This window comes from Scyliorhinus torazame, chromosome 21 (assembly GCF_047496885.1).
Source record: "Scyliorhinus torazame isolate Kashiwa2021f chromosome 21, sScyTor2.1, whole genome shotgun sequence".
In the NCBI taxonomy this organism is placed as follows: Eukaryota; Metazoa; Chordata; class Chondrichthyes; order Carcharhiniformes; family Scyliorhinidae; genus Scyliorhinus; species Scyliorhinus torazame.
Genome location: NC_092727.1, coordinates 69,751,564 through 69,774,747, shown reverse-complemented (window position 1 = coordinate 69,774,747; position 23,184 = coordinate 69,751,564). Strand labels below are relative to the sequence as shown.

The window sequence follows — 23,184 nt, the reverse complement described above, 5'->3', positions numbered from 1 at the left end:
GAGGATACAGCAGGATTTAGATTGTCTGGAGACTTGGGCGGAGAGATGGCAGATGGAGTTTAATCCGGACAAATGTGAGGTAATGCATTTTGGAAGGGCTAATGCAGGTAGGGAATATACAGTAAATGGTAGAACCCTCAAGAGTATTGAAAGTCAAAGAGATCTAGGAGTACAGGTCCACAGGTCATTGAAAGGGGCAACACAGGTGGAGAAGGTAGTCAAGAAGGCATACGGCATGCTTGCCTTCATTGGACGGGGCATTGAGTATAAGAATTGGCAAGTCATGTTGCAGCTGTATAGAACCTTAGTTAGGCCACACTTGGAGTATAGTGTTCAATTCTGGTCGCCACACTACCAGAAGGATGTGGAGGCTTTAGAGAGGGTGCAGAAGAGATTTACCAGAATGTTGCCTGGTATGGAGGGCATAAGCTATGAGGAGCGATTGAATAAACTCGGTTTGTTCTCTCTGGAACGAAGGAGGTTGAGGGGCGACCTGATAGAGGTCTACAAAATTATGAGGGGCATAGACAGAGTGGATAGTCAGAGGCTTTTCCCCAGGGTAGAGGGGTCAATTACTAGGGGGCATAGGTTTAAGGTGAGAGGGGCAAGGTTTAGAGTAGATGTACGAGGCAAGTTTTTTACGCAGAGGGTAGTGGGTGCCTGGAACTCGCTACCGGAGGAGGTAGTGGAAGCAGGGACGATAGGGACATTTAAGGGGCATCTTGACAAATATATGAATAGGATGGGAATAGAAGGATACGGACCCAGGAAGTGTAGAAGATTGTAGTTTAGTCGGGCAGTATGGTCGGCGCGGGCTTGGAGGGCCGAAGGGCCTGTTCCTGTGCTGTACATTTCTTTGTTCTTTGTTCTTTGTTCTAAATAGAAAAGACAGAAATGTGGTTAGCACAGTGGTCAGCACTGCTGCCTCACAGCTCCAGAGACCTGGATTCAATTCCGGCCTTGGGTGGGTGTCTGTGTGGACTTCTCATTCACGTACTCCCCATGCCTGCGTGGGTTTCCCACGGATGAACCGGTTTCCTCCCACAGTGCAAAGATGTGCAGGTTAGATGGATTGGCCATGATAAATTTCCCTTTAGTGTAGGGTGTTGTTTCAAGAGGTCAGTGCAGACTCAATTGGCCGAATGGCCTCCTTCTGGACTGTAGGGGTTCTATGCTTCTATGTTGCCAAAGCCTTTTACTATGATTTTCATCAGCACTCATCAGGACTAAATGCAAGAATTCCAAATTTCAAACAATTTATACTAATGGGGAAAAGGCTGTGATTGGTTGGCAAGTTGACTCTGATTGGCTAATTGTCACGGAGAAAGCAATGTGAAATGTCGCCTCCCCAAGCTCCTGGGTAATTCAAAAATTAAATGGCAAAATTTGGCACTTTTTGTCTTGGTGGGCACAATACGAAGAGCTTTGACAACGCGTCTCTCTCTTCAGTAAGATTGGAGTCTGCACTATACCGAGCAACTCGTTATTCAGCCGATTTCCCTATTCTTCTGAACAACAGTCATGTTGCAACATTAAATATTCTGCTGTAATCTGAATAAAGGTGACTGTTCGATTTCAGTCAGGACACTGGCAGTATTGGCTGCCATGCTCAGGATTAAGAATGGAAACATCAGGCTGTGCATCTGCTCCAGGTCACCACCAGTGACCCCCTACTGGAATATCTCTGCATGAGTGAGAACAGAATGATGGTGAAGAAGATCTCCACTAGGGATGGGCACCGGAGACTGACAGTGTCTTCAGCAGGGTGGCATGGTGGCACGGCTGCCTCACAGTGCCAGGGACCCAGGTTCAATTCCGGCCTTGGGTGACCGTCTGTGTGGAGTTTGCGTTTTCTCCTCGTGTCTGCGTGGGTTTCCTCCGGGTGCTCCGGTTTCTTCCCATAGTCCAAAGATATGCAGGTTAGGTGGATTGACCGTGCTAAAATTGCCCTTTAGTGTGCAGAGATGTGTAGGCTAGGTGGGTTTACGGGGATAGGGTGGGGGATTGGGCCTGGGTGGCATGCTCTTTTGGAGGGTTGGTGCAGATTCAATGGGCCAAATGGCCTCCTTCTGCAGTGTAGGGATTCTATGATCCTAGAAAAGGGAGGGCAAAGTAAATCGAACAAATTTAATGAACAGGATTGCTTGGGGGAGGCGGGGGGGGGGGGAGCGTAGATTGAGTGAGATCAGTTTTCAGGGACAGAATGTTGGCCAATGGAATATTAACAAGAAAATTACAGTTACCCTGGGAATGTTTGGAAAACAAAGTTAAACCAAAAAAGCGAAAGACAGAGGAGGAATTTGATAGGTGGGGAATGAGGCAATGATAATGAAAACAGATCATTAATGGTTTGATCATGTGGACTGAAACAGCCAGGGAATTCATCACATCTCAATCTAAACAAGGTCTTGTGTTCAGACTTCAGGATGTATTAGTATGCAGCATGTTGACAGTGTTTAATCTCCATCACAAGCCCTGATCTGTCTCTGGTCACTTTACAGCAATAAATAATATGAAAATCAATCGGGAAAGGATGGGCTAAAAGATGTTGATAAATGGACAAAAGGATTGGCCTTGTGCTGAGCTGATCCCCAAGAGACTGGACACTCTGAAATGGTATGAACGAGACAGACAGAAAAAGAAAGCAGGCGGGCGATGGGTACAAGTGACAATTATAAATGACCAGGGGATTTCATACAGACACCTTCCCTACTACAGTAAAACTGTATCATATTCCTTGGTGCATTACAGGTAGTTTTAAACAGTTGCCTGCCATACATTGGGAAATGGGACATAACCATTCCTCCTGAGTTTAAAAGTCATGTTAACATTAAGAGGTTAACCCTTAAGGTCTTTGTCTAACCCTTAAGGAGTGCTTGTGGAAATTTGCTGTGCACTAATTGGCTGCCACATTTCTTGCTTTACAACAACGACTACATTTCAAAAGTAATTAATTAGTGCGCAGTATTTTGCGATGTCCTGAGGCTCTGAAAGGCACCATATAGTGAGTCACATAAATTCTGGTCTCTTGTGCATCCCCAAGTTTCATTAATCCACCGTTGTGGCCTTCAGCTACCTAGGCCCGAATCTCTGAAGTGTCATCCTGAAACCACTCCATCTCTCTTTCCTCCTGTAGGGCATTCCTTCAAACCGACCTCTTTAAACAATAAGATGCTAAAAGCAAATTACTGCGGATGCTGGAATCTGAAACAAGAACAGAAAATACGGGACCTTCTCAGCCGGTCTATCATAGAATTTACAGTGCAGAAGGAGGCCATTCGGCCCATCGAGTCTGCATCGGCTCTTGGAATGAGCACCCTACCCAAGGTCCACACCTCCACCCTATCCCCATAACCCAGTAACCCCACCCTACACTAAGGGCAATTTTGGACACTATGGGCAATTTATCATGGCCAATCCACCTAACCCGCACATCTTTGGACTGTGGGAGGAAACCGGAGCACCCGGAGGAAACCCACGCACACACGGGGAGGATGTGTAGACTCCGCACAGACAGTGACCCAAGCCGGAATTGAACCTGGGACCGTGGAGCTGTGAAGCATTTGTGCTATCCACAATGCTACCGTGCTGCCCGTGCTGTCTAACAGCATCTGTGGAAAGAGAAGGGAGCTAATGTTTCGAGTCTGGGTGACTCTTTTCTCAAAGCTGGAGAGAACTGAAAATAGAGAGCGCGACAAGGCCGCCAGATCGGGGGAGTGACCGAAAATAAGAACCGCCGCTGCGCACCGATCGGTTTATCATCTAACCGGCCCGCTCCTGTTGGCGAATTCAGCAACCCGCCATAGAGTGGTGAGAATCCAATAATCACCACTTAAGGCCAATCTCCATTCAATTAACAGGAGTGACCCCCTATCTAATGGCCGCCCGTGATCTAACTGCCTTCCGAGTAAGTGGTCACGTGGCGCCGAACCTTTTTAAAAAGAAGCTGGCGGGAGGGTTGCTGTGAGGACCTGAGGAGGTGAGTAGCCATCTTTGCTCCCGGGCAATGAACCCAGTTGCTGCCCCGGTGCTCGGAGGGGGTGGGGGGGATGCAAGCCCCCAGGGAGCCGGCCTTAGTCGGTGTATCCTGCCATCGATAGTGGGGCATGTATGAAGCTGGGGGGCTGCCCATCCATGGCCTCAGGTGGGGAGATGGGTGTATGAGCATGCCACCCCCTGGATAGTGCGCCCCATTCCAGGGACAACCAGAGCCCCTGCCTGTCTACCCCACCGACCACCCATAACTCCCACTGACCGCGGACGCCTCTGGTCATGAAGGCTAATTGGGAATTGGCAATTCTGGTTAAGTGAGCACTTCACGGCTCCCTCGTGGATCTCCGTGGGTAGGCATGCCATGTAGAATGTGGGAGATATTGCCCAGGATCCCAATCAGACTGTGATACCTGAAAACTGCGGGAGGCAGCCAATATTAGAACACTCAGGGGCTGGGCCCCTGCACCAGGGACATTTCGGCAACCAGGGGGTGGCTGTGCGCACCGGGGATGGGACGTGCGGGTGTCTGGGGTACAGTGTCTTGAGTCCGTTGAGCGGGAAGCCCCGCTGAGATGGGGTGCGTGGCAAGGTGTCTCACATGGTGGGGGAGGGAGGGGGGGAGAGCAATGGGGGAATGGAGGGACCCGGGGTGGAAGACATCGCTGGTTGTCAGTCTCGCACCCTCTCCAATTCCTCACAGATATTCACATGGGATGGATGCTATCTTGGACCCTGCGGAAGCCGCCCTCGTGGTGCTGTTGGCAGGTCTGACGCCAGAGAAGGATGCGGCAGCAGCGTCGACAGAGACTCAAGGCGGTGACCCCATCCCACTCCCTGAGGACTGAGTCACCAATTAGGCCAGGGAGGGACCCAGAGGGGGAGGCCGGCGTTGGACCAAGGTGTACAGGCATCGCTGGTCTTTAGAACAAATGACGGACAGCATATGCTGCAGCAGGCGCCACCTCAACAAGGGAACAGTGTGCCACCTGTGCCATGTCCATGCGGCCTTGGCACCATGTGGAGGAGGAGGATACCAACTTCTGGTGGCTATCAAGGTCACTCCAATCCTGAACTTTTACGTCGCAGCATCATTCCAGGGCTAGAATGGGGACTTGTGTGGCAACTCACAAGCTACAGTCCACAAGTGTATCCGTGAGGTCATGGATGCCCGGTTTGCCTGAGCAGTGAACTATAGACACTTGACATGGATCAGGCCCAGCCTGTCCAGGTAGCAGAAATCTCACCATCTCCGGGATGCCCCAGGTCCAAGGGTTAGTGGATGCTAATCATGTCGTCTTGCAGTCACCGGGCCATCTGGGAGGACCCTACTTTAGCAGGAAGGGGTTTGACACTCTACATCCAGCTTGTGTGCGAGAACCCATGAAGAACGTGCACATGTGTGCTGCTTCCCAGGGAGTACGTACAACAGTGACATCCTTGTGCAGTCAGACACCCCAGCCTCTTTGTCGACCATCCCAAGATGGCTGGGTGGCTCTTGGGGGATGAGGGATGCTCGCTGAGGACCTGGCTAATGGTGCTAGTCCGGAGGCCGGTGACCAATGCGGAGTCCCGGTACAACGAGGTCCATGTTGACACTCGGATGGTCATTGAATGATGCCTTGCACAACCTGGAACAGCAGCAGGGCGACGTGCTGGTGGTGGGAGAGGAGGAACATGTAGCCACTTCTGAAGAGGAGAGGAACGAGGAGGTGCCAGACAAGGAGGGGCGGGAGGCCGAGCCCGGAGAGGGCCCGCAGGACCAGCCGGAGGCTGGCGGACAAGTGGAAGCAGCAAGGCCCTCATCCTTGCTCACGTGAAATAGGACATGGCCTCGTCTGTCATCCAGCCCCTCCACCTCCCTTCCCAACTCCCCCCTCATTCTTCAACTGTCATGTGAGAGTACCTTTAAGAAATGGGTGCTTAAGAAATGTACTTTTAATAAATGGGTGTTTATCAATGATTTCGGAGTGTGGGTGGAGCTGGGCTGTCTGTCAGCTTTTTACTTTTGTTTCAGGCTGTTTGCTGCAGGGTGTGTTTTAGTTTTGTTTTCAGTGTTGGAGCTGAAGCCAGACAGAGCAGGTGTACTGTTGTCCTCTCTGCCATCAAAAGACTATCTCTTGATCATTTGGTGAATTCAGAATTATAAATGTTCTCAATAGTGAATGTCAACCTAATATGCTTCTGGTAAAAGGTGTTTTAAGTCTTATGGATGTTAAAAGGAAAGCTTAAAGGATTACTTAGTGTTGTAGTCTTTGAGGGTTATATTTGAATTGATGGTTGCTAAGATGTTCATTGTATGTTTTAAAAAGGTTAACTTGAGTTCATAGAATAAACATTGTTTTGCTTTAAAAAAAATACTTTTCCATTTCTGCTGTGCCACATCTGTAGGGTGGGCCATGTGCTCCCCATATCACAATCTATTAAAAGTTGTGGGTCAGGTGAACTCCATGATACACTTTGGGGTTCTCTAAACCCTGGCCCATAACAAATTGGGGGCTCGTCCGGGATAAAAGTCTATCGATTGGATTGGCTTAGCGAACTTAAAGACAGTGAGGGGTGAGCATATTATTGTTGCTTTTCAGGTGTGGTATTTTAGTTTAAGTAGGGAGTGTGTTGTGGACAATGGTTTTTTCAGAGGCTCTGAAGTTTTTGGGGGTGGAGATGGACACATGCAGTACCTTACAAACCGAGACTAAAAGCAGACTGTTAGATTTGGCAAAAAACATTGCAGTTAACATTACCTGACAAAATGCGAAAAGGTGAGGTAATTATGGTGGTGGCTAAGCATTTAAAGTTCCTGAGATACAGTTTGACTCATTGGAAATGGCAAAAATTCAGTTACAACTTAAACAAATGGAACATGAGAAAGAATTAAAGCAGCTTGAATATAAAATAGATAGAGAGGAAAAATAAAAAGAAAGGGAGATACAGATCAGGGAAAAAGATAAAGAGAGAGAGTTTGAACTTCAGAAAATGGCCATGAAACATGACAATCAGTTAAAATTGGCAGGCGTACAGTTGGATGATAGTGATGAAGATAATGAGAAAGAGCGTCAAAGTGGAAGGCTTGGTGGGAATCTATTTAAATATGTCCAAGCATTGCCAAGGTTTAATGAGAAGGAGGTAGAAGCCTTTTTCATTTCATTTGATAAGGGAGCTAAACAAATGAAATGGCCATAGGACAAGTGGGTATTACTGATTCAAACAAAGCTGGTAGGTAGGGCTAGTGAAGTGTTTGCATCACTATCAGAAGAGGTATCTGAGTCATATGAGGAGGTGAAAAGATCAATCTTAGGTGCATATGAACTAGTGCCTGAAGCCTACAGACAAAGGTTTAGAAATTAAAGGAAATAACCTGGTCAAACAGACATGGAATTTTGATAGGTGGATAAGAGCTTTGAAAATAGACCAAGTGTATGAAACTCTCAGAGAAATTATACTTTTGGAGGATTTTAAAAGTTCAATTCCTGATGCAGTGAGAACTCATGTGGAAGAGCAGAGGTTTAAAACTGCGAGATTTGCAGCGGAAATGGCAGATGATATGAATTAGTTCAAAATTCAAAGCTTGGTTTCCGACATCAGTTTCAGCCGGTGAGGGATAGAAACTGGGGACATGAGAAATACTCACGTGGTACAGGCAAAGGTGATCTGATGAGAGATAATAAGGAGAGGTTACCTCAGATTAGAAAATAAATCCAGGAGGGTGGGAAAAAAATGAAAAATTCCAAATGTTTTCACTGTAATAAACCAGGCCATGTAAAGTCACAGTGTTGGTGGTTGAAGAAAAGCACTGGGATGGCTGATGTGGTAAAACAGGATAAGACAGTGGGGTTTGTTAAAGTGGTAAAGGAAAGCCCAAGTGAAGCGAAGGAGGTGCAAAAGATTGAACGGCCTGATCAAGAGGTGATTGATCAGAAGGTGCCAGATCTTTTTAAAGAATTTACTTGTGTGGGTAAAGTTTACTCATGTGCATAAGGAGTAGGTAAAGAAGTCACAATTTTAAGAGATACAGGAGCTAGTCAATCTTTAATGGTAAGAGATGAGGAGTTATGTAGTTTGGGAAGAATGTTGCCAGAAAAGATGGTAATATGTGGAATTCAGGGTGAGAGAAGTGTTCAATTATATAAGGTAAGGTTGGAAAGTCCAGTGAAGAGTGGTGTAGTGGTAGTAGGAGTAATAGAGAAACTATCTTGTCCAGGAATACAGTTTATCTTGGGTGGCAGTGATGCCTACTGTGGTCGATAAGCCAATGGAAAATCAGACAACTGAAGTGTTGAAGGACAAATATCCTGGGATTTTTCCAGATTGTGTAGTAACAAGGTCGCAAAGTCACAGGTTAAGACAAGAGGAGAAATCAAAGAGTGAAGATGAAGTTGAAGTGCAATTATCAGAAATTATTTTTGATCAGCTGGTTGAAAAAGAACAAGAACAGGTGGAGGATGAGGCGGATATTTTTAGTTCAGGAAAATTGGCGGAGTTACAACAGAAAGATATAGAAATAAATCGGATGTATCAGAACGCATACACGGAAGAGGAATCTGAGTGTATACCAGAGTGTTATTACCTTAAAAGTGATGTCTTGATGAGAAAATGGAGACCTTTACATATGCAGGTGGAGATAAAGTGGGCAGAAGTTCATCAAGTAGTATTGCCGGTAAGGTATAGAAAGGAGCTGTTGTGTGTTGCACATGAGGTACCAGTGGGAGGTCATTTGGAAATACAGAAAACTCAAGCCAAAATCCAAAAACATTTTTATTGGCCTTGATTCCATAAAGATGTAGTTACATTTTGTCAATCATATCACACATGTCAAGTGATAGGGAAACCTCAAGCAGTGATAAAACCAGCACACTTAATACCCATTCCAGCATTTGTGGAACCTTTTACAACGGTCCTAATTGATTGCGTAGGACCGCTTCCTAAAACAAAAAGTGGGAATCAATATGTTTTGACTATAATGGATGTGTCTACTAGGTTTCCAAAGGCGATTCCAGTACGTAATATTACAGCTAAAAAGATTGTGGAGGAGTTACTTAAATTCTTTACTAGATATGGACTACCCACAGAAATACAATCGGATCAAGGATCAAATTTTACCTCAAGGTTATTCAAAGACGTTATGGATAGCTTCGGAATAAAACAGTTTAAATGAAATGAAAAAATGAAAATCGCTTATTGTCACAAGTAGGCTTCAAATGAAGTTACTGTGAAAAGCCTGTAGTCGCCACATTCCGGCGCCTGTTCAGGGAGGCTGGTACAGGAATTTAACCATGCTGCTGGCCTGCCTTGGTCTGCTTTAATAGCCAGCTATTTAGCCCAGTGTGCTAAACCAGTCCCTACAACTGCGTACCATCCAGAATAGCAGGGAGCGTTAGAAAGGTGGCATCAGACATTAAAGACAATGTTGAGGGCTTATTGTCACGATTATCCAGAGGATTGGGATAAAGGAATTCCATTCGTACTGTTTGAAATTAGGGATGCACCTAATGAGTCAACCAAATTCAATCCTTTTGAACTAATTTTTAGTCATGCGGTAAATTGATTAAGGAAAAATTGGTGGGTGAGAAATCGGAAATTACATTATTGGATTACGTGTCAAATTTTAGGGAACGATTAAATAGAGCAGGTGAATTGGCTAGACAACATTTGAAAATTGCACAAAATGTGATGAAACGGGTTGTGGACAAGAAATCCAAAGTTCGTAGTTTTGCCAGTGGAGATAAAGTTTTAGTGTTGTTACCAGTGGTAAGTGAGCCTTTAAAAGCTAGGTTTTGTGGACATTATCAGATTGAAAGGAAATTAAGTGAGGTGAATTATGTGGTAAAAACACCAGATAGAAGGAAGACTCATCGAGTGTGTCATGTGAATATGCTTAAAAGGTACTTTGAAACTGAAGGAGAGACAAAGGAGATTTTAATGATTCTAACTCAAAGTGACGAACCAAATCCAGATGACTGTGAATGTGACATACCTCAAATTAAATTGGAAAACGAGGATATTCTTAAAAATTGGGATAAATTATTGAGTTACCTTCCGGAGGAAAAACGAACTGACTTGAAAGAGCTATTGATATCACAGGGGCATATTTGTGGAGATAAATTGGGAAGTACTAAAATGGCGAGACATGATGTAGATGTGGGAAATGCTGTTCCAGTCAAACAACATCCATATAGACTTAACCCTTTAAAATTGGCACAGGTTAACAAAGAGATTGTGAGTATGCTTAAAAATGGCATAATTGAAGTTGGTTGCAGCCAATGGAGCTCACCCGTAATGCTGGTACCTAACCCAGACGATTGTGTGTAGACTATAGAAAGGTCAATGCAGTTACAAGAACGGACTCTTATCCTATCCTACGTTTGGAGGATTGCATTGAGAAAGTGGGACAATCAGCATTTATTTCCAAACTGGATTCACTTAAAGGTTACTGGATTTACTTAAAGGTTACCTTTATCCAAAAGGGCAAAGGAGATTTCACCTTTTGTGACTCCAGATGGTACATACCAATTCAAAATGATGCCTTTTGGCATGCAAAACGCCCCAGCCACATTTCAACGGTTAACTAACAAAGTTGTTTCAGGATTACCCAATTGTGCGATATACATCGATGAACTGGTAATTTTCAGCCAGACATGGAAAGAACATTTAAAACATCTGATGGAGTTATTTGATCGACTTCAGGAGGCGGGTTTGATGATAAACCTAGCCAAAGTGTATTTTGAAAAGCCCAAGTCACTTTCCTTGGCCATACAATCAGACAGGGTCAAATGGTCACACGGGAAAACCAACAGTTATTGAGGAGTTTTCAATACCCTCAAGACGAAGGGAAATAATGCGATTTCTTGGCATGAGTGGATTTGATCGAACATTTGTGCAAATGTTTTGTAGCGTGATTGCTCCACTGATGGACTTGCTGAAGAAACATCAAAAATTTCAATGGGCAGCAGAGTTTCAACAAGCATTTGACAGCCTGAAAGCTGTGATAATCAATGCTCCTGTGTTGGAGAATTACAAGGGACTCTGTGATCAGATTGATCAAGTATCTGACTTTAAAGAGAAATGCCGAGGTGTAGAGAAATGGATGGATCGCGCAGCGACCTTCTTGTTCCAAGAGACTGTCAATCGAGAAGGATTTCAGTTGGAGGAAGAAGAGAAAAAAAATGGACTATATTATTATACCTGTCTGCGTGTGTTGTGTTTTGAAACGAAAAAGTATATTTACTGTGTGCATTTCTTAAAGGATAGTGAAAATGTAACAAATGAATCCATTTTGAAGTTGATGGTTTATTTTTTTTCTTGGTGGTAGGTGTCATGTGAGAGTACCTTTAAGAAATGGGTCCTTACGAAATGTACCTTTAAGAAATGGGTGTTTATCAGTGATGTCAGAGTGTGGGTGGAGCTGGGCTGTCTGGCAGCTTTTTACTTTCGATTTAGGCTGTTTGCTGCAGGGTGTGTTTTAGTTTTGTTTTCAGTGTTGGAGCTGACGCCAGACAGAGCAGGTGTACTGTTGTCCTTTCTGCCATCAAAAGACTATCGCTTGATCATTTGGTGAATTTAGAATGATATATGTTCTCAGTAGTGAATGTAAACCTAATGTGCTTCTGGTAAAAGGTGTTTTCAGTCTTATGGATGTTAAAAGGAAAGCTTAAAGGATTACTTAGTGTTTTAGTCTTTGGGGGTTGTATTTGAATTGATGGTTGCGAAGATGTTCACTGTATGTTTTAAAAAGGTTAACCTGAGTTCATAGAATAAACATTGTTTTGCTTTAAAAAGAATACTTTTCCATTTCTGCTGTACCACACCTGTAGAGTGAGACGTGTGCTCCCCATACCACAATCTATTAAACTTTGTGGGTGAGGTGAACTCCATGATACACTTTGGGGTTCTCTAAACCCTGGCCCATAACATCAACCTTCCCTGTTCGCCTCCCTCTCCCCCGCTTCCCCCCTACCTCTCCCTTTCCCCTCCGCTTCACCCCTCCGCTTCACCCCTCCGTCCCCCCTTCCCAAACCCCCTCCCGCCATCCCTCTTCCTTCCCCTCCCCTTCCCCCCCCACCCTGTTCCACCCTCCCAGGGTCTGTGTAATTGCACTCCAGGGTGATGGGACTGTGTTGGCACTGTCAGCGGGTCACTGTCGAGGCAGGAAGGTGATGATAACCCACTGAGAACTGAGTTCTGCTGCTCCTCAATCTGTGCCATAGTCTGACTCCTGCCTGTCTGCTGAGGGTCACACCCATCACCTGCACGTGATGTGCCGGGGTGGGAGGAAGAAGGCCTTCATGCCAGGGAGCTGGGGCAGGGGATTGGTGCTCAGCCTGCCTTGCAGAGGAAAGTGCCAGAGGCATCATCGGGTGGCTCCAGGTTGGCACCCAGTGCCCCCACCTCCCAGTTGGTGCCCATACGGTCCATGGGTTCACCTCGGGACGCAGGGGCAGCTGGATCAAGCCCCGGCTGCCCCTGGGTCATCTGGCTCTGCCAGCCCTGGCAGGTCCCCAATGCCTGCAGCATGGTGTGGTCGCCCTTGGCGATGCTCAGTAACTGGGACATGCTCTGGAGCTCCCCGACAATACCCACCTGTGACTAGGACATAGAATCATAGAATTTACAGTGCAGAAGGTGGCCATTCAGCCCATCAAGTCTGCACTGGCCCTTGGAAAGAGCACCCTATCTAAGCCCACGCCGCCACCCGATCTCCATAACCCAGTAACCCCACCTAACGTTTCTGGACACTAAGGCAATTTAGTATGGTCAATCCACCTAACCTGCACACCTTTGGACTGTGGGAGGAAACCGGAGCACCCGGAGGAAACCCACGCAGACACGGGCAGAATGTGCAGACGCCGCACAGACATTGACCCAAGCTGGGAATCAAACCTGGGACCCTGGAGCTGTGCTTATGCTACCGTGTTGCCCTAACCACGACCCTGGGATGCTCTGGAGTGCCCCAGCAATGCCCACCTGGGGCTGGGATGTGCTCCGCAGTGCCTCGGCTATGCACACCTGAGATAGGGACGCCACATCAAGGTCAACCTGGGACACGTCCCCAGTGACTGGGACATGCTATCGAGATGCTCAGCCATAGCCGTCATTGACTGAGCCATGCCTTGCACACCTCCACTCATGCTGCCGACGTCATGTATCAGGCTCTCCACTGCAGTCGCCACACTTCTGTAAGACATTTTCCAGTCTTGGCCTGTGTGCAATGCATTACTGGCACCATGTCCTGTGCCCATAGTCTCTGAAAATCCTCCAATCAACTATGGATCTGCTGGAATGTCGCGACATCCCTCTCTGAATATCACGGCTGCATCCTAGCGTCTGCATCAGCTCTGGGTAAACCTGGTCCAGAGATTCAGCATCTGACTGGGACCCAGCTGGTTCCTGAGATCCAGCAGTCCTCGGACTGCTGTCTCACCTGGTCATTCCTGCCTCTCCTGAGGTGCATCAGCAACGGTGTGGTGCTCATCAGAATGTGCCCCCGAAACCTGTCCACTTCTGTCGCCCGCCAAGTGTGTGTCTCTGCGCTGGTGGAGGGTGGGGATGACAGCTGTGCCGCGAATACGGTGGTCTCCTCAGAGCTCCTCTCCGAGGTGTTCTCATGAGAGGCTAGGGGGATGAGCCAGCACCGTCGGATGAGGATCCTGCAGGAGAATGGACATGTGGTCAGTGGGAGGGATAGGTCATTCTGCATAGCATTAACAACGCACGTGTGACAGGTCGTCTGTGTGGGGACCAGCGGAACATCACCTCTCCGCCGTATCCCGACCTCTACATTGGTGACAGATATGCCCTCGGCCACCCGACGACCTCCGGGGCCCGTTCCTCGTATGGGGTGAGGACTCTGATGTCCAGAACTCCACTGCCCGTCAGGGCCCTCTCCCATCTGTAGTGGGCCAATTTCTCTTGTGGTGCCACAGAGGGGGCATCGTGAGCTGCACACGTTCATCACGGAGGTTTTGGTGGGGGGAATGGTGAGTATGGGGGGGAAGGAGAGTATGAGGATGGGCAGTTTGAGGGTGATGGGGAGTACGGAGGGGGTTGGGGTGTTTGGGGGTGGGGCTGGCATGGGCGGCACTGCTGGAAATGGGTGGGCCAGGGCACAGAACAATGTTGGGCAGTGTCGGTGCCAGGGCATGCTCGGGGGGGGTTCATGGGTGGGGGTGGGGCTGGTGCCAGGGGGGCCGATGCCAACACACTCATGCCCAGTGGAGGACACCACTAGATGCTGGTCCTCCTGTGCATGCTCACTGAGCCGACCAGCTGCTGCTACTTCCTCCGAGATGGCACGGGCTGCCCTGTGGCTGACCCTCGGAGACCTTCAGGGGACAAGTCATCCCATCTGATGTTGACCGCGTCCAACTGCCTGGCTAGATCGGCAACCCCGAATCATCAGGCTGGTCTCCTTGGTGGCATGGCTGTGGGTGGTGTGGGGTTGACTATACAGGAGAGGTTTAAGAGCTGCTGCCCTCCCTTGTTAGCGGGCGGCTGGCGAGTAGGCTCCCGGCGGATCAGCCGCCATGAAGCACGTGGGGTCTCGTTAAGTGGATGAATTAATGTTTTATCGCGGTGACGACCTCGCTGGGCAGAGCTTCAGGAAGCTTGTAGCAGTTCTTGCTCGCTACCACACTTGGAAACATTTCCCATTAAATCGCACTCAGGGCAACTCTCGCAGACTGGGTGACCACTTTGCAGAATACCTTCAGTCCGTCCACAATCAGGACGCAGACCTTCCTGTCGCTTGGCATTTTAACTCACCGTCCTGCTCTCACGTCCACACGGCCGTTCTTGGCCTGCTGCAATGTTCCAGTGAAACCCAGCGCAAACTGGAGGAACAGCACCTCATCTTCCGATTAGGCACGTTACAGCCTTCCGGACGTAACATTGAGTTCAACAACTTCAGACTGTGAATTCTTTCCTCCACTTTCACCCCATTTTTATTTCTATCAATTTATTTTTATTTCTTCCACTAATCTGTCTTTCCTTCACCATTGTTCCCTCTCCCCCCACCCCACTTGGAACATTTGTCCTCTGTTCCTAGTTGCCCTTTTACACTGCTCACTTTTGTTCTGCCATTCACACATTCTAATCTCTTTATGTGCCACAATCAGAAGCCTTCTTGCCCTTAATCACTTCATTTACATTCCTTTAGTCTTTGTCCATGACATCTTTGTCAATCTCCACCTAAAACTGCCCCCTTATCCAGCCCCACGCACTCACCCACAACAGTATAAATCTAACCCTGTTTCCAGTTCTCTCCAGCTTTGACAAAGAGTCACCCAGGTTCGAAATGTTAGCTCCCTTCTCTTTCCACAGATTGTGGTGAACCACTGTAATAGGAGATGTAAGGCAGGACCTGCACTACAGGTTCGCCGGTAGCTCCTGCCGGCTGGCTCCGCCCAGGGAGAACTGTATAAATATGTATGACCTCCAGTGCCCTGCCATTTCGCCAGCTGCAGCAGGAGGCCACGCATCTGACTGTAATAAAGCCACTGTTGTTCCCAACTTTAGCCTTTGTGCAATTGATCGTGCATCACAGATGCTGTCAGACCTTCTGAGATTGTCCAGTATTTTCTGTTTTTGTCTCTTTGAATACCTCCTGGACGTCAAACATTGTCTGTAAAGTCCTGTGAATTATCCTTGGGGTTCTTTGTTATGTTAAAGACACTAGATAAATTCTGTTGTTGTGTTCTTAGAAACACACATAGCAAATAGGAGCAGGACGAGGCCATTCGGCCCTTCAAGCCTGCTCCACCATTTATTATGGGCATGGCTGATCATCCTGTTTGGCATTCTCTCTCCATTATTTTAACAAAATTGTTAACCCGGTAAAATCACAAGAATATTATACAAACACATTTATCAAGGTGAGGTGCGAGTGACTGCCCTTGACATCATGGCAGCATTGGAGCAAATGCGATATCAAAGACCCCTAGCTAAACCTCAGCTCAGTCCTGGAGCATCACTGCAGGAGTTCCTCAGGGTTGTGTCCTGGGCCCCACCATCTTCAGCTGCTTCATCAGTGACCTTTCCTCCAAGGTAAGCTCAGAAGTGATGATTGCGCGATGTTCAGCACCATTCGCAGCGACTCCTCAGAGAATGAGGCAGCCCGTGCCTGCTAAAAGCAGCACCTGGATAACATTGGGGCTTGAGCTGACGGGCTCAAGAAGGCAGCTCACCACCACCTTCTCGAGGGCAGTTAGGAATGGACAGTAATTGCTGGCCAAGCCAGCGATCCCCATAGCCTGAAAACAAAACTGAAACAACTTTTATTTTAAAAAAACTAAACAAATACAGCCCACTCATCAAAACCCAAACAAGTGTCTAATTTCCAAATATTACCCTCAGTGGGTTTCCAATATCCTGAATCCTATTTGTTGATCCTCCTGTCAAGTGAGGCTGCACATTCGGGGGTAGGCTGCTGTCTCCTCTCTCTATTCATCGTGTTTATATTTTGTTTCTGCTGATCTGGGGCTGGTGGCTGCAGATTGACATTGAGATGCGGGATGTTTTTCAGTAATCAGTGCTGGAGGCAGACTGTACAAACAGTATGAGAGCCCAGGGGATGGGCAAGTTTTCTTTTTTGTTGCAAACATTCATTTGCAATCCTGGTCAGCTTGGGGGCACTCCAGGGTCTGCTATATAAGGAGGGCTCGGCGTCAACTTGCACTCAAAAGCCTGCCTGCCTGCCTCTGACACTCTCTGTCCTCCCTCTCCCGGTTTGAGTGGGAGCTGTGTTTTCCACCACAGCCAGCAAGATTGCACCCAGCAGGAGGACGGCGGAGCGGCCACACTCCAGGTTCAACATCAGCCGCAAGTCCCTGATCGCGGCGGCAGTCGGGGTGGCGATGCTGTTAACCCTGGTGATTGTGATCCCGGTCCTGGTCAACTCCCTGGGCACCGCTGCCCACTACGAGATGCTGGGCACCTGCAGGATGGTGTGTGAGCCTTACCTGTCCAGCCAGCCCAGTGCCAGCCCGGGGTCCGAGGCACTGGCCGAGCACGGAATGGCCCCGCCGCCCTCCACCCTGCTGCAGGGTCCCCAGGGCAAGCCGGGGCGTCCGGGCAAGCCGGGTGCCCCCGGGCCGCCGGGGGAGAGGGGGGCCCCAGGGCCAGTGGGGCCGGCGGGGGAGAAGGGGGAGGCGGGCAGACCCGGGCTGCCTGGCAGCCCCGGCTCCGGGACAGGGGCCATCAGCGCTGCCACCTACAACACCGTGCCCAGGGTGGCATTTTACGCCGGGCTCAAGAACCCGCACGAGGGCTACGAGATCCTCAAGTTTGACGACGTGGTGACCAACCTGGGAAATCACTATGACGGCGCCAGTGGCAAGTTCACCTGCTCCATCCCAGGCACCTACTTCTTCACCTACCATGTCCTGATGCGGGGCGGAGATGGCACCAGCATGTGGGCAGATCTCTGCAAGAATGGCCAGGTAAGCTGGGCAGGAGGGAGGGAGGGAGGGGAGGCTGGTTAACCCCCCGGGGCTGGGGGGACAGGAGGTCTCACCAACCCCCCCAACCCCAGGGAAACCTCCCAAAGCCACATACTGTAGCAGGTACCCCTATCAGTGCACATTGAGTCTGGGCTTGCCATGTGAGAGGGTGAAGGAAAGAGGGAGGGGGCAAGGGGGAGAGAGAGTGGGAGATAGAGAGTGGGGAAGGAAGGGGTGGGGAGAGAGAGTGTGTGAGGGAGAGGCCGGGGGGAAGAGTGGGTGAGAGGAAGAGAGAGTGGGTGATGGAGAGAGAGTGGCTGAGGGAGAGAGTGGCTGAGGGAGAGAGAGTGGCTGAGGGAGAGAATGGTTGAGGGAGAGAGTGGATGAGGGAGAGAGAGTGGCTGAGGGAGAGAGAGTGGCTGAGGGAGAGAATGGTTGAGGGAGAGAGTGGATGAGGGAGAGAGAGTGGCTGAGGGAGAGAGAATGGCTGAGGGAGAGAGGGAGAGGGAGTGGCTGAGAGAGGGAGGGAGAGTGGCCGAGGGAGAGAGGGAGGGAGAGAGAGTGGCTGAGGGAGAGAGTGGATGAGGGAGAGAGAGTGGCTGAGAGAGGGAGGGAGAGTGGCTGAGGGAGAGTGGGAGGGAGAGAGAGTGGCTGAGGGAGAGAGTGGATGAGGGAGAGAGGGGTGATGGAGAGAGTGGTGAAGGGGTGAGGGAGAGAGAGTGGGAGAGGGGAGACAGGAGGGGGGAATGAGAGGCTGAGGATTGCTAGAGAGGAGGGAAGAGGAGAGAGGGTTTGTAGGCGTTGCTTTCCTCAGTCTCCCCCACCCCGCCTTTGCCCTCTTTCCCTCTCTCTCTTTCCCTCTCTCACTTTCCCTCTCTCACTTTCCCTCTCACTCTTTCCCTCTCTCACTCTCCCTCTCTCTCTTTCCATTTCTCACTTTCCCTCTCTCTCTTTCTCTCGCTCTCTTTCCCTCTCTCGTGTCTATTGTTCACTCTCCTGCTCCGAGTCTGTCTCTGACTTTAACCTGGTGAAGGGTGCATTGCTGACTGTGTAGTGTGAGTGTGCAGGCTGGGGGCAGCCGGGCCCTCTCTATGCTGGGTTCTGAACTCTCTCACACCCAGTCCAGGGTACCGCTGTGGGGCAGTGTGACAGAGACTCCGGGAGAACAGCACCCGCTGCTCTAACCGGCATAACCCGCCGGGTTGGCGGTCTCCGCATTTCCTCTGTCTCTCAAACACTTTCAGGAATCATTTGTGAAGCTCCCTCTGTCTCCAATCTCCCCCACACAGGGTTTACTGCCCAGCACAGGAGGAATTCCTCAGCCCTCTCTCTCTCAGTCCCTCTTTATCCCTGTGTACCTCTCCCTCTATCTACTCTTTTTTTGCTCTTTTGGTTATGAGGGGCGAGAGGAGGTTCTGGCGCTATATAAACGCCTCTATTGTTTAATCCTTATCTCACTTGTCCTCTCTATTTTTCTCTCTTCCCCTCTCTGACTCTCTCCATCATTCTTTATCGCTATCGACCATTATTACCCCTTCCTTTCCATGATTATCAAAGATCATACACCTCTATTTGTCTCATTCTCTACCTCTCTTCCTCAAGCGCACTCTCCATTTCACTGTTCCTGTCATTCTCTCTGCCGTCTCGCTCTCTCTCCGCTTCTCATTTGCTCTCTCTCTCTCTCTCTCACACACAGACTCGGCCACTCTGTCCCTTTCATTCGAGCTCTCTGTTTTCTCATCCTTTGTATGGCTGCCTCTCCCTCTGTGTGTGTGTCGTCTCCTTTTCTCAGTGTCTCGCCGTCTTTTCTTGTCCATTCTGTCTGTTCGTCACATTCTCGCCCACTCTCTGATTCCTTCTTTCTGACACCTCTCTGTCCATTTTCTCTTCCTCTATCACCCTCTCTCTTTGTCCATCTTTCTCTTACACACTCAATGTCTGGTCTGCCTAGTTTTCCCTCTGATGTCTCTCTCACACACACAGTCCATCTCTTCCCTGCTCTCTTTCTCTGTCTCTATCTTGTCTCCCATTCACATTTGCTAAGTTTTCACCTTCCTTCTGCCATTCTCCCTCCTTCACTCTCTCCTCCCCTTACTATCTTTCTCAGTGTCTCAATTTCCCTCATTCTCACTATGTCCTCGCCCTCTTTCTCCAGCTGTAGCACTTGCTGTGTTTGTCTCTCTGGCCCTCTATCTGTACTCTCTTTTTGCCTCTTTATCTCCACTCTCTCTATCTCCATTCTCTCTCTTTTTTGCCTCTCTCTATCTCCACTTACTCTTTGCCTCTCTCTATCTCCACTCTCTCCCTCTCCAACTAATCTCTCTCCCTCTCTATCTCCACTCTCGCTCCCTCTCCAACTCATCTCCCTCTCTATCTCCACTCTCTCTCTGTCTGTCTCTACCTCCATTCTCTCTCTCTTTCTGCCTCTTTCTATCTCCACTCTCTCTGCCTTTATCTCCACTCTCTCCCTTTCCACCTCATCTCTTTCCCTCTCTCTCTCTCCACTCTCTCTGCCTCTCTCTCTATCTCCACTCGCTCTGCCTCTATTTCCACTCTTGCCCTTTCCACCTCATCTCTCTCCCTCTCTATCTCCACTCTCTGTCTCCCTCGTTATCTCCACTCGCTCCCAAAGCTATTTTCAGTCTCTCTCTCTTTCTATCTCCACTCTCTCTATTTCCTCTCTCTCTGTCCCCCCTCTCTCGCTCTCTGACTCTCTCTACCCCCACTTTCTCTCTCCCGCTCTCATCTCAACAATCTCTCTCTCTGCCTTCATCTCTCTACCTCCACTCTCTCCCTCGCTCTATCTTCACTCTCTCCATTTCCACTGTCTCTCCTATCTCCATTCTCTATCTGCCTCTATTGCCACTCCCTCTCTCTCTGCCTCTCTATCTCCACTCTCTTTCTCTCCACTCTCTCCACTCTCTCTCCCACCCTCTCTGCCTTTCTCTATTTCATGATGTGGAGAATCGCCGAACAGAAACTTATAGCCAAGTTCCGCACACATGGATACATGGATTTTAGTAAGGCCTTTGATAAGGTGCCCCATGGTCGGCTCATGCAGAAAGTAAGGAGGCATGGCATAGAGGGAAATTTGGCCGATTGGATCAGTAACTGGCTATCACATAGAAGACCATGGTGGTAAATTTTCATCCTGGAGCCCAGTCACCAGCTGTGTACCACAGGGATCAGTGCTGGGTCCTGTGCTATTTGTGATTTTTATCAATGACTTGGAGGAGGGGGCTGATGGTTGGGTTAGCAAATTTGCTGATGACACCAAGATTGGTGGAGTAGTGGCTAATGTGGAGGGCTGTTGTAGGCTGCAAAGAGACATTGATATGATGCAGAGCTGGGCTGAAAAGTGGCAGATGGAGTTTAACCCTGATAAATGTGAGGTGATTCATTTTGGTAGGACAAATTTGAATGCGGATTACAGGGTTAACAGCAGGGTTCTGAAGAATGGGGAGGAGCAGAGAGATCTCGGAGTTCATGTCCATAAATCTCTGAAAGTTGCCACCCAAGTGGATAGAGCCGTGAAGAAAGCCTATAGTGTGTTAACATTTATTAACAGGGGGATTGAGTTTAAGAGCCGTGAGGTTATGCTCCAACTGTACAAGACCTTGGTTAGACCACATTTGGAGTATTGTGTGCAGTTCTGGTCACCTCATCATAGGAAGGATGTGGAAGCATTGGAAAGGGTGCAAAGGAGATTTACCAGGATGCTGCCTGGACTGGAGGGTAGGTCTTATGAGGAAAGGTTGAGGGAGCTAAGGCTTTTCTCATTGGAGCGAAGGAGGATGAGAGGTGACTTAATTGAGATGTATAAGATGATGAGAGGGATAGATAGAGTGGACGTTCAGCGACTTTTTCCTCGGGTGGATGTAGCTGTTACAAGTGGCATAACTATAAGGTTCATGGTGGAAGATATAGGAGGGATGTCCGAGGTAGGTTCTTTACTCAGAGAGTGGTTGGGGCGTGGAACGCACTTCCAGCTACGGTAGTGGAGTCGGACACTCTCGGAACTTTCAAGCGGTTATTGGATAGGCATATGGGGTGCACTAGAATGATTGGGAGTAGGTTGATTTAATCTTAGTTTCAGACTTGAACACCGTGGGCCAAAGGGCCTGTACTGTGTTGTACAGTTCTATGTTCTATGAGTACGGCCTCAATCGGGACCTAGGATTCATGTTGCATTACATTCACACCCCACTATCTGGCCTGGGCTTGCAAAATCCTACCAACTGTCCTGGCTTGAGACAATTCACACATCTTTAACCTGGGATTACCCCTCTCTCTGGATCTGTAGAGACTTAATTACCTGCAAATGCTCGCATTCAAAGTATCGTCTTGCATCTTTGACTTTGTCTATATATATGTTTCTGGAACCTACCTCTTCATTCACCTGAGGAAGGAGCAGTGTTCCGAAAGCTAGTGATTTGAAACAACCTGTTGGACGTTAACCTGGTGTTGTAAGACTTCTTACTGTTTCTCTATTTCGATCTCTCTCCCTTTCTCTCTTCCTCTCTATTTCTCCACTCTATCTCCCTCTCCCTTTTGCCCCCTCTCTCTCCGTCTCTCTGCCTCTCTCTATCTCTACTATTCCCCCTCTCTCTACATCCTTCTCTCTCTACCTCTCTTCCTCTCTCGCTGTGCCTCTCTTTACCTCCACTCTCTCTTCCTCTCTCCATCTTCATTCTCTCTATCTCCAATCTCTCTCTTCTGGGTGGCACGATTGCACAGTGATTAGCACTGTTGCTTCATAGCGCCAGGGTCCCAGGTTCAATTCCCGCTTGGGTCAATGTCTGTGCGGAGTCTGCACGTTCTCCCCGTGTCTGTGTGGGTTTCCTCCGGCTGCTCCAGTTTCATCCTACAAGTCCCGAAAAACGTGCTGTTAGGTGAATTGGACATTCTGAATTCTCACTCTATGTACCTGAACAGGCCCCAGAATGTGGTGGATAGGGGTGATGTGTTATGTACTCTGGGATAACACAGGCTGCAACTCGATACAGCTTTGACCAAAAGATACTACAGACTTTGAAGTAAGTTCAATGTGATTTATTGAACCATTAGCACAGTTCTCTATGAGTTCGACTCTCCTGCTAATCTTGCTATAGTAACTCAGTCTAACTAACCCGTCTGCTCTAAGCCATGTGGTGGGTGTGATGCTTCTGATCTGCCCTTGTCCTCTCTAAGTGTCGCCTGTGGAAAGAGAAAGAGCATGTGTGCCCTGTCCTTTTATATATGGGTTTTGTAATGCCCCCTTGTGGTAGTGTCACCTCTGGGTGTCTTGACTGCCTATTGGTTGTGTCCTATTCTATGTGTTCATTAGCTGTATGTCTGCATGTCATGATATCTCCAGTGCTCCCTCTAGTGTTTACTTAGTTGTAGTGTATTTACATTAACCCCTTGTGTATATACAGTGATGCATATCACCACAAGGGGATTTTCACAGTAACTTCATTGTAGTGTTAGTGTAAACCTACAATAATAAAGATTTTATATATATATCTCCACTATCTCTATATCCATTCTCTTTGTCTCCTCTTTCTCTCTCTGCCTTTCTCTATCCTAATCCCTCTCCTTCTCTCTCTTCCTCTCTATATCTCCACTCTATCTCCCTCTTTCTCTTCCCTTCTCCTATCTCTTTCTCTCTCTCTCTCTCTCCCTCTCGTTATCTCCACTATCTCCTCTCTATCTCCACTCTCTCTCTCTCTCTTGATCTCTCTCTCCCTCTCTCTATTCCACTATCTCCTCTCTATCTCCA

At 48.4% G+C, this 23,184-nt stretch overlaps 1 protein-coding gene across 2 annotated transcripts in view; it reads left to right on the top strand.

The window, feature by feature from the left end:
- The first annotated feature begins 16,681 nt into the window (after positions 1 to 16,681).
- The window catches only part of c1ql1l2 (complement component 1, q subcomponent-like 1-like 2), an 84,014-nt gene continuing 77,511 nt past the window's right edge, over positions 16,682 to 23,184 (top strand). For both annotated transcript variants that reach the window (XM_072486926.1, XM_072486925.1), the window contains exon 1: positions 16,682 to 17,423. In XM_072486926.1, the coding sequence (XP_072343027.1) occupies positions 16,839 to 17,423 (585 nt within the window). In that variant the 5' untranslated portion in view covers positions 16,682 to 16,838. The remainder of the gene's footprint in view (positions 17,424 to 23,184) is intronic.